The sequence below is a fragment of the Hyalella azteca genome, unplaced genomic scaffold (genome assembly GCF_000764305.2).
Source record: "Hyalella azteca isolate HAZT.00-mixed unplaced genomic scaffold, Hazt_2.0.2 contig8774, whole genome shotgun sequence".
Lineage (NCBI taxonomy): Eukaryota > Metazoa > Arthropoda > Malacostraca > Amphipoda > Hyalellidae > Hyalella > Hyalella azteca.
The window spans coordinates 909,074-927,753 of NW_025938859.1; the positions used below are offsets into that span (position 1 = coordinate 909,074).

General features: G+C 37.9%; 1 protein-coding gene across 1 annotated transcript in view; it reads right to left on the bottom strand.

The window, feature by feature from the left end:
• The window catches only part of LOC108676680 (palmitoyltransferase ZDHHC8), a gene marked incomplete in the record, with an annotated part of 23,319 nt that extends 17,606 nt beyond the window's left edge, over positions 1 to 5,713 (bottom strand). The window contains 5 exon segments of the mRNA XM_018164799.2: positions 1,034 to 1,069; positions 1,704 to 1,873; positions 2,454 to 2,611; positions 5,038 to 5,159; positions 5,572 to 5,713. Coding sequence (XP_018020288.1) covers positions 1,034 to 1,069; positions 1,704 to 1,873; positions 2,454 to 2,611; positions 5,038 to 5,159; positions 5,572 to 5,663 — 578 coding nt within the window.
• Positions 5,714 to 18,680: the final 12,967 nt, after the last annotated feature.

Below are 18,680 nucleotides of genomic sequence, written 5' to 3' on the forward strand. Positions count from 1 at the left end.
ATGCTGCTCAGATATAGCCATCATCACCACGATGCTGCTCAGATATAGCCATCATCACCACGATGCTGCTCAGATATCACCATCATCACCACAACGCTGCTGTCATAAGCCACGTTCAGAAGATAATAGCAATAAAGCTAATATGTTGATAAGCACTCTAACACTGGCGACGTCATGTAGAGAGATTGGTTTCTGTTAAATAACAACCTAGTTAACTGAACAGCTGAGAGTTTTCAAAATCACAAGAAAAGCAATAATGAAACTAGTTTGCTTGAATATGAAGAATTAAGAGATATTGCCGATTGATTTTAAAAATGCAATGATCATTTGATCCTTTCAGTAGCAGCTTAAAGATTGGATAAAACTGTGATGGAAACGTACACGGTTTTAGAGATGCACGTCTTATACATGAGCGATTATGATGAATAATGACGACACATTTCTGAATCATTAATTATAAGATTAAATTATTCTAGTACACGCAGAGAATATGTGTGAGGACCTCGAGGCTACGGTTCAGTTAAAGTTATTTCTTCGTCTTGGAAACAAAGTCATTGAGCCTTGCACAGCCCACAGAGGATGGCAATATATCTGTACGCAACTGGAAATGAAGTAGTAGCATCTTAATTACAATTTTAAACGTAATGATGCGGAATTCTCACGTAGTAGTAAAGATTTTGCAATCAAGATTGGAAATCACTCAACAGAATCAATAAACATTTTTTTATACAATATACATGAATAAAATTAGCAAGATCCTGCCAATAGATCTTAGATTAAAATAAAAAAAAATAGGCTTTGATTGAGCTGGCATTTGGCAGAGAAATTTTCATCAAATCAATAGCAAGCATCTATCGAGAAAAATTCTTTTTTCTAGATTTACTTTCGACTAATAGTTTGTCACCATAAACATCAAGATACGAAATGATTAATATTTCTACTACAAATTGAACAAATACCCGTCTTAAGGTTATCAGTAGCGACAAATCAATGTTTTAAGGTTATCATCAACAATTTATTTTGAGAAACTCACCTTGCGATCATGGGCTCAGATGGGTTCTTAGAGATACTGGAAAGAATATGAAAACAATTACTAAATCATTCAACAGGAGCAGTCATCCTGTATTTTCATACAATATCTTATTATAAAATAGTGAGTTAGCAATCATTGCAGAACAACGACGGAGTAAAAAATGTATACCTAGAACTAAAAAAATCATGATTGCAGTGTATTAATAAAAAACACAATCTAACCTGAAATGCAAAAGAAAAATCGTGTAAATTCAATCTATTTTCTTGGCGTTTTCTTTGCGTTCACATTCTTGGTGAACTTGCAATTTAGGAAGACTAATGATATAAATCTGTCCTACTGGAGATATGTATCACTTATGGAGACGAAGGCGCTATTGCTTGAAAATAACACCCGACCTTATTAATGGAGATAAAGGCGCTATTGCTTGAACATAACACCTGACAAGCGGACCTGATTAATGGGGATAAAGGCGCTATTGCTTGAACATAACACCTGACAAGCTGACCTGATTAATGGGGATAAAGGCGCTATTGCTTGAAAATAACACCTGACAATCTGACCTGATTAATGGAGATAAAGGCGCTATTGCTTGAACATAACACCTGACAAGCTGACCTGATTAATGGGGATAAAGGCGCTATTGCTTGAAAATAACACCCAACAAACTGACCTGATTAATGGAGATAAAGGCTTCTCCTCCTTGAAGTCCAGCACGTACATGAGGCTGAACCCAAAGATGGACACCATGTGAACACTCAGGAACACAAGGAACATAAAAAAATAGCGGTAATTGCGACGCCCAATGCAGTTGTTCACCCATGGACAGTGGTGGTCAAATGTCTGCAACAAAAATAACATCAACAATAATGAAAAAGTGTTAAACTTTATTAGTTATTATCATTTATTATAACTATAATACCAATTGATACAAATAAGAATAAATTGAAATTATACCAAAATTTAAAAAAAAAAAACATAAATTTTGTACTTTGATACATTAGGTCCAATGTCTAGCACTTTTGATGAAGCACAGATATGATTGACACACACAAAATTGTTAATAAAATTGTAGCCGGCAAACCTAAATGACGTTCTGACATCAATACTTGATAATAACTATTATCATTGAGCTCTACAAAGATAAGTAATAAATAAGCACATATCATACGCGGTCATACATAAGCAATAATAATCTCCAAATATTACAATCAAACACACCTCCAAATAATGCATCGGCAACATTCAACATAGGTTGGTATTGAAAGACACTACATAACATACAATGCTAATAACATAATGATCATCACGTATTACAACTGAATATTTTGAGGTGTATAAAGCTTTTATAATTTATACCAAACCTTGATATTGAAGAAAACTTATGAAGTTATGAGCATGCAAGGCTAAGAATGCAAGTAACCTCAATGCAGTGATTGCAGACAGAGCAGTGAGAGCAGCGTGGGGGCCTGTAGAAGTGACATGTCACGCACCACTTCATGCGCACTGTGATGCCATTAATGTCCACGTTCTTGTACAGCGGCGCACGGAAGTCGTCATCTCTGTCCTCATCTGGAGACGCTGTATGCATCAACACTCATTACAACTAGGTAACAGAATCGGTAATGAATCTTGAACTTTTTACAAACAGCAAATTTTTGGTGGAATAAACCTTTTACCCTTCTCCAAAGATGGCTATCTAAAATAAATCTGATTGAAAATTACCTAAAAACAATGCAGAAGTTGATCAAACGCATGACAGATGCCATTTTTTATGCTGGCCATTGATCAACTGATAGCAATCAGCTCTGACTATTGCAAACCAAAATTCCTGGTTAGGTATAGTAGCTGCTAGCTGAGCAGGTGTTTAGGCTGGGTTAGGAGGTATAGCGGTGGGGCAGAGAAATTGTATTCAATTCTTTCTTTGAATCAGCATACAAATGTTCAGATGCTGAGTAAAGGTCAAGCAAGATTGGAAAAATCATACTTTTTACTGAAATATAGTAGCTCCAAATGAAACTCCATATAGTTTCACTGAAATGGAACTGTGCTTGCTCTGAAATCATATATTTTTGTCAGATCAAAAAAATTGCAGCTAGCAAATGAATCATTTGTGTAAACAGTACATTGTTCTCATGGGTATGGATTCTGGAAAACAGGTTCATGTCTCAAAAAATAGACTCGTGGTTCAAATTTGTTTCACAGTCGCAAAATTGATCAACTTGTGGCTCCACAAATTTTGTGAAAAATATGAGAAAATATGTAAAGATCATCGGCCAAAGTTGTACTATAGATGTCTAAATACCACAGAGGTCAGGGGCTGGATTATCAAAACTTACCTTTTATACTCGCATACAAAAAGATACATGTTGTGCAAGTAAACCCTAATTTTGGCATTAACAAAACTGTTGTACGCAAGAGCGGCAAGACGTATCAGACTAGCTCTTATACAACCTCGTTGCACATCAGCCAATCAGAAGCTTGCTTACATTCTTTGTTTGCATCATGTGTCATCTAACACCATGCTTCTGTTTCCAGTTAGTTAAACATTTTCAGTGTTTTGAAAGCATCCTAGATGCTTTTACCCTAAAAAATCAATGACAAATGCTGTTTCAAGCAAAAGAAGTGTTAATGATTAATATATATTAATATCTATATATATATTAATATCTATATATTATAAATTAATATCTATAATCTATCCATTGCTTAGCTCCACAATTACTCATTTTCTATTGGCATGTACCGAGAAAAAATTCACTATGTGCATTACCTAGGTACTTATATAATTCCTCAAAATATAGAAAAATATTTTTCTTAATAAAACTTAAAGGATTTACCTTGAAATGATTTTAGAGCCTATACAATATACATTTGTATTATACTAGAGTCTAGTCACTAGTAACTAAATAATTGCAATCACTTCACCCATTCAAAATTTGTACGTAACTACCCTTACAACACCTCCGAGCAGGCATACCATTACGCACAAATTGTTCCGTTACGCACATAGGTTTCTGCACAAATATTTTGATAATACCACCACTAGAGTTACATCTTCATAGCAGCACTCGCGCAACATGTTAATAGCTACATGTATATAGCAATGTTTTGATAATCCAGCCCCAGGTCCGGATCAAGTTAATTGTTGGCAATACAGAATAGGCAGGAAACGTGGAAGCAAACTTGTGTGACAAGGTTGACACTAACATAGAGTCATAGACTATTTCTTTGATGGTTTGTTTAAAAAAATTTGAATGGTTGTAGGCCAGGATGCAACAAAAACAGTTCTATTGAGCTATAAATACACAAGCCTGGCTTTGTGCCTGACACTGTTCCTCTATGAATTTCAACCAGGTACATGTTTAGGCATATGTACCTGGTTTAAAAACATATTTTTAGGCTACAAAAAGTATCTTGGCTCAATTTTTTTATGCTTACAGCATCCAATTGCAACTCACCACTATGCACCATTCTGGAAAATTATGCAGAAGCCACCCCAAGATAAGACAAAAATTCCCTTGCCTCTAGTTAATTCAACCCATTTTAACACACTTTACCTAATTTTTTTCATACAAAATAAGAAAAATGCCCCATTGCTGCTCCTGATTTTCTAAATTGCCTATCAAATGACAGTTTTCACTTGCAATTTTCAAAAAATTTGGCCTGTGGCCTGATATTCTAGATTGGACCTTGCAGGGCTTAGCATTTATTGTGCAGCCAAAATCAGTTTTTCAGCTCAAAAAAGATATGTTAGAAGGTATTTAAATAGAGAATTGTTGGCTGCCAGCAAGATCTTTTCAAGACATACCTTACCTTAGGCTATTTATGCTACAATGCTGATGTGTTTTAGATCATTAGATATTTGTTCTTGCTCTTCTCTGCACAGACTGCACCTTGAAGTTTTGAACAGCTCAGAAAGTAGGTACTTTACCTAGATATTTTCTGCTTTTGCATCTTACAGAATGTGCTTCAATGAATTTGCATATATTAGCAAACAGGCTCACCTTTTGGTATGGCTCCTGGATCCATGAATGTAGCCAGAGAAAAGTTCAGCACAACAAAGAGTGTGATGACACTTTGGTATATTGGTATTGCCACTCCCCATTTTTGGTACAGGTGCAAGCATCTGAAAGACAAACCTGGTTAAAATATGAATAATTGCTACCATTACAACAACCACAGTTAAACAAATATAAAATTTAAAAAAAAAAGTCAATGTCACGAGCAAATTTAAAACAAAACTCAATGGTAGTAAAACGCCTAATAAATAACTTGAATAAAAATAGGCTAACTTGAATTGTGTGTTGTTGGCTTGTTGCTTTTGCTTAAATTGCTTACATAACAAAAATTGAAATTATTATAAGAAAAGGCATTTACTACGATTTCAAGTGATATATAGTGGTTCAACTTGCATATTACCACCTGAAATGAGCATCCACAAAATATTGCTGAAGATATAGAAAGTGGTAAACAGGTCTAAACATCCGATAGGCAAACCATGCCAAGAAACAAACAAGATAATTGGGCAGGAAACTCACGGGTATATAAAAAACAAAGCAGTACATAATAAAAGCAGGGTCCAAGCACACGTGGCCGGTATGAAACGCGTCCCTGGCTTACAATTGGACATTTTATCCACAATTAAATCTCATAGTCCACCCCATCATACTGTCAAAACATGGCCGCTAAACATCTATAAATTCTCAAGCCTCATAACAAGTGCATAGCGAAGATGGATTATATGAGCTTGGATTCTTTTTATAAATTTCGACTAACATGAAATTGCAAGATAACACTGTATGAAACTTGAAGGAGTTTTCATTAAAATACACAATTATTAAGCGAAATGCATCAAAATTCGCTCAAAATATATATTGACCTAGCTGAATGGATATTGCCTAAGCCACTCATTCGATGAACTTATAACAGTTATGTGATTTCATGATTAATTCAATAAAAGTTTTAAATAATTTCTGAACTACAACTTGATTCCATAATTATACGGCAATTTTTCTCAAACTTTCCTCATTTATCATTCTTAACTCTGCCGAGTGGCTGAAACAATTTACAAACCCTTCCTTAATACTTTCCGAATTGAAAGGTTTGTGCTATCATTTGTTCTATCACTGCTAGCACTCACAATTATGCAGCGAAATGCGCCAAATTTTGCTCAAATACATTTTTGAAATTGATTTATTAAAATTGAAATTGCTAGGGACCATTCGAAATAGAAAACCTCTACCAGGAGAACTGCATGCAGAAGTTCCGTTGAACAAAATAGTCCAGATGACCCTTACGTACAAGGCCTCTTTGTATGTGCACTTATGGAAGTTATGGCTCATGTTCATCTGTCCAGTCATTGTGTCAACTATATGAGAACGGTATCAACATCCGCTAATGATCGTGCAACTACACTTATCTAAAACAGTGGTGACTAGCTGGGGTCATGACCCAAAGAGGGGCCATACGTCCATTTTTCTGCGGGCCCGTTGTTTCTAATTTATCTACCATAATCAGTAGATATTGTATTCAATAGACTGAATAGACAGAATCTTTATCTAAAATAGATGGTAGAATACTTCCATATTCAGTTGTATACTGCATCAACCATGTTCAGTTGAGATAGATGCTGCTATGCATCAGTCAGTGACCAGGACAATGAACATTGGCACGAAAGCGGAGCAGAGTGTACGATATAGGCATGATTTCGGAGCAGAGTGGGCATTTAGCACTAGAGCGGGGCAAAGAGGGCATTAGGCACGAGAGCGGGGCAGAGTGGGCGACATGATAATGAAATTTTCCACCTATGATGAACTAGACTTTGGTGATCTGACAGATCGTTCGGTCACAATTGTATTGGTTTTTTTTGATCGTACAAACTTTGGTAAGCGCTGGTGAATGGTGATGGCCCTGGTCTTGATTGTAAAAGTGGAAGCACTCGTAATAGTAGTAATATTAATTGTGAGAGTAATAGTTAAAGTAATAATAATAATAATAATGAAAGTATGGTAATAGTATTAATAATAGTAATAGTAACAATAATAGTAATAGTTTGTGACGGCCGCGGTCAAAGATTTTGCCGGCCAGTCAAGGCCTTGATCATTGATTTTAAAGGGCTGAGTTGTGTAGTCCTTTGGCAAAAGTTGTGCAGGCTTTGGAATTAAATTGTGCTGGCCTGGATGATAAATTGTGCCGGACTGGTCATAGATTGGGCAGGACTGGTCATAGATTGGGCAGGACTGGTCATAGACTGGGCAACACTGGTCATAGGCTTGGCAGGACTGGTCATAGATTGGGGCAGGACTGGTCATAGATTGGGCAGCACTGGTCAAAGACTTGGCAGGACGTCATAGATTGGGCAGTACTGGTCATAGACTTGGCAGGACTGGTCATAGATTGGGCAGCACTGGTAATAGACTTGGCAGGACTGGTCATAGATTGGAGCAGGACTGGTCATAGAATGTGCAGCACTGGTCATAGACTTGGCAGGACTTGTCATAGATTGAGCAGCACTGGTCATAGACTTAGCAGGACTGGTCATAGATTGGAGCAGGACTGGTCATAGATTGTGCAGCACTGGTCATAGACTTGGCAGGACTGGTCATAGACTTAGCAGGACTGGGTCATAGATTAGGCCGGCAATGGTAATACTTTCGAATAGTGTTTAAAATTCTGGTCAGCCAGGCTAGATTATCCGTGTTTTGCCTGAAATAAGTGCATGGCGCATTGCAAATATCATTTTAATAATGAACATTTATGTCGTTAAGCAGATCCACGTGCTAAATACTCTGGTTATTTCACCTTTCTAGACTCTAGAGCACCCGAGATAATATCGCAAACATAGGGGAATCATATATTAATAATGATACATCTCAATCTAACCCTAATTGCCTATTCTGGTAAAGATCATATATCATAAAGGCACATGCACATCCTAACATACACAAAAAATTATTTTTGTTGGCAGTTGTGTTACCGAGTCAAGATATTGACGATACAAAGACGACCTGCAGTGACATTAACTGCCCCCCAGTTCAGTCTTTGCTAGTCAAGGTGCGTCAGAGCGTCTCGTTAAGATGCTGGAGAGCTCCTCAAGACGTTAGATTGCCAATACAAATAGTTCTAATGTACGCCTTTTAATGCTATAAATTCGAGCTTTAGTTCAGCGATTAGCAGTTTTTGAGTCTCGAAAATGTGTTGTTTTTGGAGTACTTGGACATCATATGTACCGTGCCCACTGCCCAGAGTGCCTGGTGAGTCATTTCCAGAGCGTTTCTTCGGTTCACGACTCCTTGCAGTGAATGTGAAAATTGAGATGGCCGAGTGAGCTTGCTACAAATAATTATTAAGTGATATTGAAAAGTTTACACTGGATTTACAAGTATAGTTATTCAGAAGATTTTGAATTACATTTTATGTATGTATTATAACTCTTTTTTATGCAACCTTTTCGTTAACGCATCACGTTAGCAAAGATTGCGCAACTTAGTAACTGGATGGCTCGTATGTCCTTTTAAAATCACGAATAATGAATTGGGTTGTTTATTTTCTATAATTCGTAATTCTCAAATAATTTATTCTACTTTAAATTTGAAACTCATACTGCAGAACAAATTCAAAGATATTTACGGTGTACATCATAATTCAGCAAGGAAGCGTACAAATGATCATACATTAGAAGCCGCTGTAATGGACTTCTGCGTGGTGACCTCATTGAAGTATACAATTATAAGGGTTTATACATGGTCCCAGAAGGATATCTATACTTAGAAACAAGAATCAACTCCAGGGGCCACGCTTATAAACTAAAAAAAAATTGCGCTGCAACTCATCCACGCGACATTTCTTCTCGCTTCGAATCACCGACATGCGGAACAGCCTCCCCGATGGCATCGTTGACTCTCCGAGTATAAATTCGTTCAAGAACAGACACGATAAAGCTTTATGAAGATATATATGTTCAGACTTGAATGCCTGACACCTTACGAACATGTTAGAAGTTTATTAGCTATTTCAAACTACTATCGTCAGTTTTGAAAAGTTTTGCCAGGGGACATTTTTTTCTCTCTCTTGTGAACAAGTTGCGAAAAATACAAGAATCGGCGACAGGCCACATCGAGCCTATTCTTCAGCGCCGACATCACTGTGATTTGATATGCATGATATGACATGAGAAAACTTTCACTCTCCACTCACTTAAATGAAAATTGCGCGATTTAGAAATTCTTCGTGAATTTGTATGACAAGGAATTTTTATGAAAAGTGTCGTGAAGAACAGCTATGTTCACTTAAATAACTAGTGGTTTGATGCGAATACACTTAACATCAGAAATCACACGACGATATTAATATTTGATTGATAACGTAAACTCCTCGGTTTTATACCTGTATCATTCGTAAAGCGCCTTCCTTCATATGTTCTTCATTCCTAAAATTACTTGTGGAGAAATGCCGCGAAAATACGATGGATGGAAAAATATTTTCAAATTTAAACGTGATTTTTGGTTTGTTTCACAATGAACAAATTGGTATTATTTCGGTAAATAAAGACTCCATTATCTTCAATGCAGCTCAGGGTCTATTCATGTTAAAAGTTTTTTTCATAAAAAACAGGACTTTGTTATAAAGGAGTTGCCTCAATATTTTCAACAATGCCTATTAGTGAATCGATTCTCTATCTCTGAGTTCATTCTGGTCTTGATTTCAATTTCCTTTCGACCCGCCTGCTGGACGAAAGGGAGCCAGTAGACGCAGTGTACCTCGATTTTGCCAAGGCATTTGACAGTGTCCCACATGAGCGGTTGTTGCGTAAATTGAAGTCTTTGGGAATTGAGAGTAATGTATTCAAATGGATCAGAGATTTTCTAGTAGGGAGGACAAAGGCCGGATCCCTTGTGAATCAAGTCACGAAAAGTTCAAGAATCGGCAACAGGCCATGGGCCTATTTCTTCAACGCCGACACTTCTATTCTATTCTATTCTAACTGGAATTACCATTTTTAGGAACAGAATTGAACAATTCCGGCAATAATATTTTACGAACTTTCAATAGTCTTCTCTGCGGCGTTATTATTATCAAATGTAGGAAAAGTTATTGAAAAACTCATTTTGTTGTTGAGATAGGTGCAAATTTAATAATAAAAAATACTATTGCAATTTTGTTCAAATCGTGTGTTATTGTAAATAAGGCAATTTAGACGAGATTTCTCTTTCTGCTTAAGGTTCTATTTGATTTACATGAAAATAAATGACATTAATTTGTATTTATTGATTTAATATCCTAACCAGCAGCATAGATCAACTGTGCATAGATGAAATAATGATGTCGGTAGGAAGATCAACTAATCCCAGCAACAGTCCTAATAACGACGCATGTGTCCTGGAGATTGTAGATAATTTATAACTTATTTATTGGTATTACTCTCGTGTGGCAGCCTCATTTGACCAAGTGGACGCCGCTACGTTGCACAACTTGCAGCTTGCAACACTTCAAATCTCGACACGAGGTGTCCAAAGTTCACACATCTCCTTGGATCAAGCTTCACTAGAATTAGATTGTTGTATGTGATATTGTGTTGAACGTTGTATATTCTTTATAATAGTAATGGGTTATTGTTCACCGCTGTTGATCTAATACCATCCATTATGATCTGAGTAATGAAGACCTTACAATACCAAGTTGCATAACCACACCAATACAAGGTCATCTAATCCAATTACAGTATCAGTGTTCTGGGAGCCTTCAAATGTCATCATCAATTTCCCTGAGTACGAATATCAATGTTGATATGCCTTCTAAAACCAACATTCATGTTTCTGTGGGCATCAATACAAATACATTCTGATATCAACATCCATTTTCTAATTATTTTTATATTAAATCCACTATATGTTTTGGGATCGAACGTTTCATCTATCTGTGCACTTAATTTTTAATAAGCGATAATTAATTGGGTTATGAAAAAAAGTAATGCATAAGAGAGATCTAATTTATTTTCCGAATCAGGTAAACAAATGTCATGTCTTGTTATTCCGACAATCTTCATCCAATTTCCCGTCATCACGAATCCCGTCATCCGGAATCCAGAATCAAATGTTTATAGAAAACCTTTCATTAAGAAACCAGTAATAATACTGAAACTTGAGTACCTTCATGAAAGAATGTTCCTTTGAGTCTCATATTTGGCGTGAAACTTCCATTATCTCCTAAGCTGATATTCGACGGATCCTAATAGTTTCTCGTAAACAATTCTGACCCAGCTATAGGTAATATCGCTTATCGTTCGAACAGCCCTTGTTTATTTACGGTGCCTGCGGCATCAACTAACAAACAAAAGCTCAGTATAACAGTAAAATTTCATAGATAGATGTATTATAGATTGGTAAAAATGTTTGTGCCATGTTCGAAATTAGTCACTGTAAATATAGGGGTTGGACAAAATAAGGGAAACACCAGACATTTTGATATCGTAATTTCTGAATACGCTATAAACAACGAAAACGTGACAAATTTTGATGTTTTATTGTTGCTGCTAATTTATCTATTTTATCTTTGTACAGATATTTTTGGTAAATTTTTGTGCCTATAACCTAGCCTATTTTAAATAGCAAAGCTCTCTGACTTTTGTAGAGGCCAAATTGTTAGTGCCTGAATGGCAGGTGCTAGTGTGACAGGAACTTCCCGAATGCTTGACGTTTCTAGAGGTACTGTCTCAAAAGTAATGACTGCTTTTGAACAGATTGAAAAACATCCTCAGCAATGCACAGGTTTGGCCGAAAGTCGAAGTAGTCTGAAAGAGACCGTCGGTACCTAAATCGAATTATGAGGGACAATCATAAACCACGGCTTTTAAATTACTACAGGTGAAGAGGATAAAGACAACAGCAAGGTGGAGACCGCGCCAAGAGGGATACCATGCCAGTGTGGAGACAACCTCAAGGTGGAAATCACGCCAGGGCGTAGACCACGACAGGGTGGAGATCACGCCAGGGTAGAGACCTTGCCAGGGTGGAGATCACGCCAGGGTAGAGACCTTGCCAGGGCGTAAACCACGCCAGGATGGAGACCACGCCAGGGCGTAGACCACGCCAGGGCGTAGACCACGCCAGGGCGTAGACCACGCCAGGGCGTAGACCACGCAAAGAATGAGATCACGCCATGCAGTGAATGGATCACAACTGAGAGGAGGCCACACCCGTCCAGGTCTCCGGGACCACACTATAGGGGCACCAAAGCCTTGGGGCACCAACGCCTTAGGTCACCAACCACACCTGGGGTACCAACCTCACCTGTGGGCACCAACCACTCCTGGGACATAAGCTTCATCTGTGTACACCAGCCATTCTTGGGGCACCAACCTCACTTGTGGGACTAACTACACCTGTTATAAGACAATCAAACATGGAGCACCAACCGCGCACGAGAGCCGTCCTAGCCATGCCACACCAGGATGCCTGACAAGCCAGGATTTAATTTTTTTACGTTCGAGTGCTGATCGGTGCTAAGGACTTGGGCTCATATGCAAACAAAGCTTCAATCGCGAACAAATTTCTCCATCCGCTCATTGCCGCGGAACCGAACAAGCACTTTTGATGGTTCTGGAAGAATGTTCTATCATGACGTTGACGTGGCAGCCGACTGAAGTAAGCTCCTGCCGTGGAGCTTTGCACAGCACACCTTCTTGTATAACAGTTTGATTCTCTGCCTTAATTAAAGATTGAACTTGTGGCAGACAGCTGAGTACGTATTTCACCAGAGGTCAGGTACCCCGCTCTCAGGCTTCGCCGCTCTGTGGCTACTAGACTCCTGCGTCTAGGAACAATTTTCTCGGAATTAACCGGGGCAACGGAACGAGACTTGAAAGTTTCCGAAAAACTTTCAACGAGACCCCCTGTCCCGAACGAGACAGGAGGACAAATTGTTCCGGAATAATGGTATGAATCGGAACGACGTTTATGTCCCGTTTTTTGAAACTTATGTCCCGAATATACGTTTCGAGTCGGCCGTTTATAGAAGTGTGGCTACGGGCTTTCTCATGACCTTCAAATTTGCACTCATTTGCAAAATAAACACTTGTGAAACCATTTTACACGGTAAAATATCTTAAACGTCGATAACTGACAAAAATTTGTTCAGATAATAATTTTATACCGCTCCTACTAAGGTTAACTATTACGCCTCGTTAAAAAAGATGTACATTCTGGGAAATTTATGACTCCAATTGATTCCGGGTCGTCTCGTCTCGTTTTCGTATATCTGCAGAGAACGGAAAATTTAAGAGATTTATCACTAATCGGAACATCGCTTCCTGTCTCGTCTTGAGCAAAAAAAAAAGTACCAAACCCAGGAATCTAGTGACTACAACTCAACGCACGTTTCGAGAATGTTAACCACATATACGACGCACATAGCGTCGTCTCGACTGCCATGTGTCAACGAAATTGGAGCAGAATGTTTGCTCTTCGAGCCGCGACGGAGACTAGGAGAAAGGCTTTCAGTTTATCGTAAATCATAGTGGGTGGAAGTGAGGCCAGTTCCCTTGCCTGCTTACGCCTAACAAACTTGTGCTTCTGCAGCAGCGCTTGTTCTGCGGACTAGTTATGAGCTCCGACTACACCAGTGACCACTGACCAGACACCTCACCTCACTGTCTCGCACCAGTTCAAGTCAGAGCTTAAGGCCGGAAGGTTCTTGATTGCGTGCTGACCTTAGAACACGGTGCTTGTGAAGAGCCAAATAGTTTAGAAAGTTTAGTTTTTATTCGTCACAGGAGATTGACAACAATTATATATTGCTCCGATATGCTAAATTAATGAGTCGTGTCGTTTTCAGGCATGATGGTCAGCATTTGGTGTGGGGTTGTTGATGACGCGAAGCAATTTATAGGACGGAAGCCCGGAACTTTTTGACTTCGTTTCACGCTCAGATACTGACTGGAAAATTCAGTAACCGATTGGTTTTACGCGGGAAAGTGTCGATTCCGAAGGAAGCTTCATGTACCACTGTGATATGATCAGTTTTTTTTCTTACCATGCACTATGTAACGGGACATTATTTTCCATGTGTACCGAGGAATTATGTGTATGGCTTCAACTTGAAGTTAATTATTGATAGCAAGTGTTTCGATTAAACGTTGCTTTGCCCTTGATGATTTGATACCGACGAAAATGTCTTACTTTAGGGACTGAAATCCGCCACACTTCTAAATAAATTAATATTATTTCTTACAGCTCATTCTTAAAAAAAATATGTGACGAGCAGGCCACAGACAGTCTAATCGGTTGAATCTCAATACCTTAAAGGTAGGTATTTGATTTTTGGTCATGTATACAGTAGGCTATACATATACCGAAATATAAGAAAAGCGGTACTCTGTTAGCATTGTGCGATTTTTGAAAGTAAATTAGCGCGGGTCACATATTGGATTGTTTTTTGTACGCGTGATGCGAATTTAGTTTACGGTAACAAAGCTAGATTATGTGCAGTGCTCAAATGCTAGAATATTTTAAAATTTGGAGGATTTTATGTGTATTTTTCTCTCACTTGGTCAGTGTTTTCTCTCACTTGGTCAGTGTTTTTCTCTCACTTGGTCAGCCTCTGTCAATTAATTTATTAAGAGTCGGCTGCGTGTGTGTATCTGCGCGTTATGATCTAAAATCTGAGCATGCCTCGATCGTACGCCCGGGAGGTCTCAACTCTCAAGGTGACTGTGCTCAATATCTGCATTATTTAAGTCTTTCTTAGAAATTTATTCCGTTGTCCGCTTTCTATACGATACATTCCTTTATTTTCTGTACAACTGATTCAGTTAAATTTCATTCTCGACTTTTTTGATGTCTTATCGATATATATATATATATATATATTTTATATGATTTTACGAATTTTTCTACGAATCTTGCTTATACATGATTTGTTGACAGTATATTTTAGATTAATGAAAGATTTTAACTTTGCTTTGCATGATGACATATGATTGTATATAACTTTGCGCGACCTTCCATCCGTGACATAACGAGCCCAACAAGCTCGCTGACCACGATGAGACGGAAGAAGAAAAATTTCTTAGGAATATCTTTTCATTGATGTAGTCCTTTAAAAATGTTTCAGAAAATTTCTCAAGCGTAGGTCAACCACATAACGTGTTGCAAAGAGCAGATTGAAGGCTATATTTATCTCGCACTTGAAGTTCTTTGTCACGTGGATAGTCTATGCTTGTTTGTCATATGCCCCGGTATGGAGAGAAGCATGCACGGCCGATTACAGTCTAGTCAGCATTAAATTATGCAGTGCAGGCTAGCGATGGCAACTCCGTGTTATTCGCGTCATGGCAGTCAAATAAAACCCTGCGTTAGTTGTTAGTCCATTTATTGCTACTGTCATCAAGTGTGTGAATGCATGACGGATTTCACAACGTAAGATATACGATTAAATTAACTAATTAACATATTTAGTAAAATCTCACGAATATTCATCGCGTTATTTATATCAAGATTGGTATCTGCCAATTACATGGCAGGGTAAGCTGTTCACAAAATCATAAATATTAGTGAAATTGTGATTGCCACTATAACATCACAAATAAATTATATTTTATTAAATGAAGACGTCTCCTTGTAGAATTTGAAGAAATTTCAAAATTATGCAATCACGCTCTTGACATTATATTGGTACGATTCTTATTGTTATGTAGATAAATTGTACAGATCACGTGCTTATCTTCAAGTAAGTCGGATGAGGTCTCTTCAGATCCAGCTCCGACCTGACTACTGTGTAACCTGTACTATTTCAGGCATCTATACACGCAGTACATTCACGCATCTCTACACGCAGTACATTCACGCATCTCTACACGCAGCACATTCACGCATCTCTACACGCAGTACATTCACGCATCTCTATACACACAGTACATTCATCAATCTCTACTTCACTTTTAATCCATCGTGTATTGCTTCAGTACAATAGGTGGATCACTGCACTTGGAGTCTACCACGGCACTGTTTTAGACAAAATATAAATATATTAGACATTGCGCAATGCGCATTATGCAGTGTGCTATACTATTAAACTACGGTGCAATCCACATTGAGTATAAACTGTATGTTGAGTATACCACTGCACGTTGAGTATACCACTGCACGTTGAGTATACCACTGCACGTTGTGTATACCACTGCACGTTGAGTATACCACTGCACGTTTAGTATACCACTGCACGCTGAGTATACCACTGCACGCTGAATGTAGCATTGCACACCGAGCACAACACGGCTTGTGGAGACAGCGGTATCTGGTCTCTTGGGTGCAGTTGTCAACATTCATTTTTGTTCATTTGTTGCTTGGTTCGTTTGTGTATGAGGCGCTCACGCTGACGAATATACTCTATTCAAGTTATACGAATAAGAAAAGGTTCCAAGTTATGCGAGCAAATACGCTCGTCACTGTATACGAGTGCATTCATTGTTCACGCTAATAAATGAATAGGCATTTACGAGTAAATACGCTCGTTGCGCTTGAGAAAGAAAAAAAAAACGCACGTCACGCTGTGCGAATAGCGTGCCTCATATCAACATCTTCATATTTTTTTAAAGATCAGACTGTGGAGATTGCTAGCCCTTTTCTACGACTATATTATTTGACATCATCATCATTTATAGTTGCAACAAACCATTCATAGTTTGTTTTAAATTCGTTATGATTGCATGGTTTGCAGATTGCATGTGTTAATTTGTACAAGATTAAATTTTCGGTTCATTCTATTAACAGTGTTACGCCGTACACATGTGTTAATTGTGATCATCACCATTGAGACAAGTGTCAAGTCCTTGAAAAGTTTCATTCTACAGTTATTATTCGAAGATGAATGATGAGAGTTTAAAATATTTACATTTTTCTCCGATGTCTGAGATATTCGCCATGTGAGTTATTTAACTTCGTTCTCTGTGAATGAGACTTAAAGAGGTGACGAGATTGCCATTCCTGTGCTCTCTGTACTTGATTCTCTGAGGGCAGCGTCACTTGTTGACTCTAATCTCGATGCTATCAACTTCTGATAAGACAATTGCGGGCAATGTGGCTGTGACATGATCAAGCCATGCAGGCTCACTTGATCGCCGGGCTCTGAGGCGCAACACAGTGCAGGGCTCCGTAATTTTTACCAGACTTTTCTGGTAAACGAACAAGCAATATCTATTACACTTGTGCAATGCCCTTAATTGTTTCAATTGCAAGTTGGTTTGAACCCGCTTCTTGTTAGGAAGCTTAACCGCCCAGTTATTTGTTTTCGAATAGTGATTTGTGATCAATGACGATATAAGTGCGTATTGTGCATTATTACATAGTTGGTTTATGAAGAGTCTAGCGCTGATTGGCAATGGTGAAGTGTTTTATTATTTTGAAGGCTTCGAGTTATCTTAATTGTGTTCGACCTCTGCGCCTGTGCATGGTATAAAAGTGCGCGTGCTTGTCGCGTACGGCAAAAAGTGAAGAAAACGTGAAGTTAATCTAGTAGCGTAATCGAAAGGTTCTTATTTTAAATAAATGTGCAGAGGAAATCATTTAATAAATTTTATTACTTTTTGATCCATGGAAGTACTCTTATTCCATGTTCCTTTTTAATGGTACACCTGATTGCTGAGTGAACTAATCAATTATGAATTGAAAGTTTAAATTTATGAAACTCGACTGATTTTTCTCGTCATTTGGATCCATTAGTCATAACGTTGTTTTGATAATAATTCGAAAATTTTCTGAATGTTATATAATGGTTTCTTATATTGGCCTATTGATCATGGCATCTACTATACCTACTCGCTCATCACACGATTCATATGGAGGTGAACAGCGTGTCCTTCTCGCTCTATTGAACTGGTGGCAAGTGCTAAGACTTGAATGACGGCTTCAACACTGTGCATGATTTTTATGAAACTACTCGAAACCTTGATTTTTTGATTTTCCAATGAAAATGCTATGAAAATTCTAATAAATATACTTTGAAATATGGAAAATTATTATCGCCTCTACCTTATGTGAAATGTGTTATTGAAACGAAGTTTTCTGTTTTTGATTTGGCTTACGTGCGTTGATGCGTAAAATAAAGTACGTTACAATATCAAACGTTTAACATTAAAATAGCATAAGCGGGGACCAGACTTACTGTTTTGACTGATTTACTGGGTCAAACTGGGCGCAGCTTGTCGTCTTCAACTTAGGTTAACTATTCAATGACCCCAGATTACAGATTACACGAAACTAATCATTTATGTTATTGTAAACAATAGTGCAACGCTACCGGATTTTGGCAGACAAGAAAGAGAGCTGCTAAGCTTGAATTGGAAAACTTTTTAAACATTAATTATTGACCTGATATTGAAGTTTTACTGATAAGTTAGCTCAGATACGCTTATGTATTCTGTTGCTGGGTGCTGGCTTGAGTTGCTACGCAGTGATTTGGTTGGATGACGATTGCGTTATCTGGAATAGTGACGAAAGGATTTATGAATATTCGGTCATGTGTGAACAGTGAAGACCCTACAATATTTTTCAACGCTGGTGTGACGTTATTAATTACCAAGACTCAATAGAATAGAATAGAATTGGAATCGTTAAGCAAAATGAAAATGTGAACAGTTGGTTGCGAGTACAAA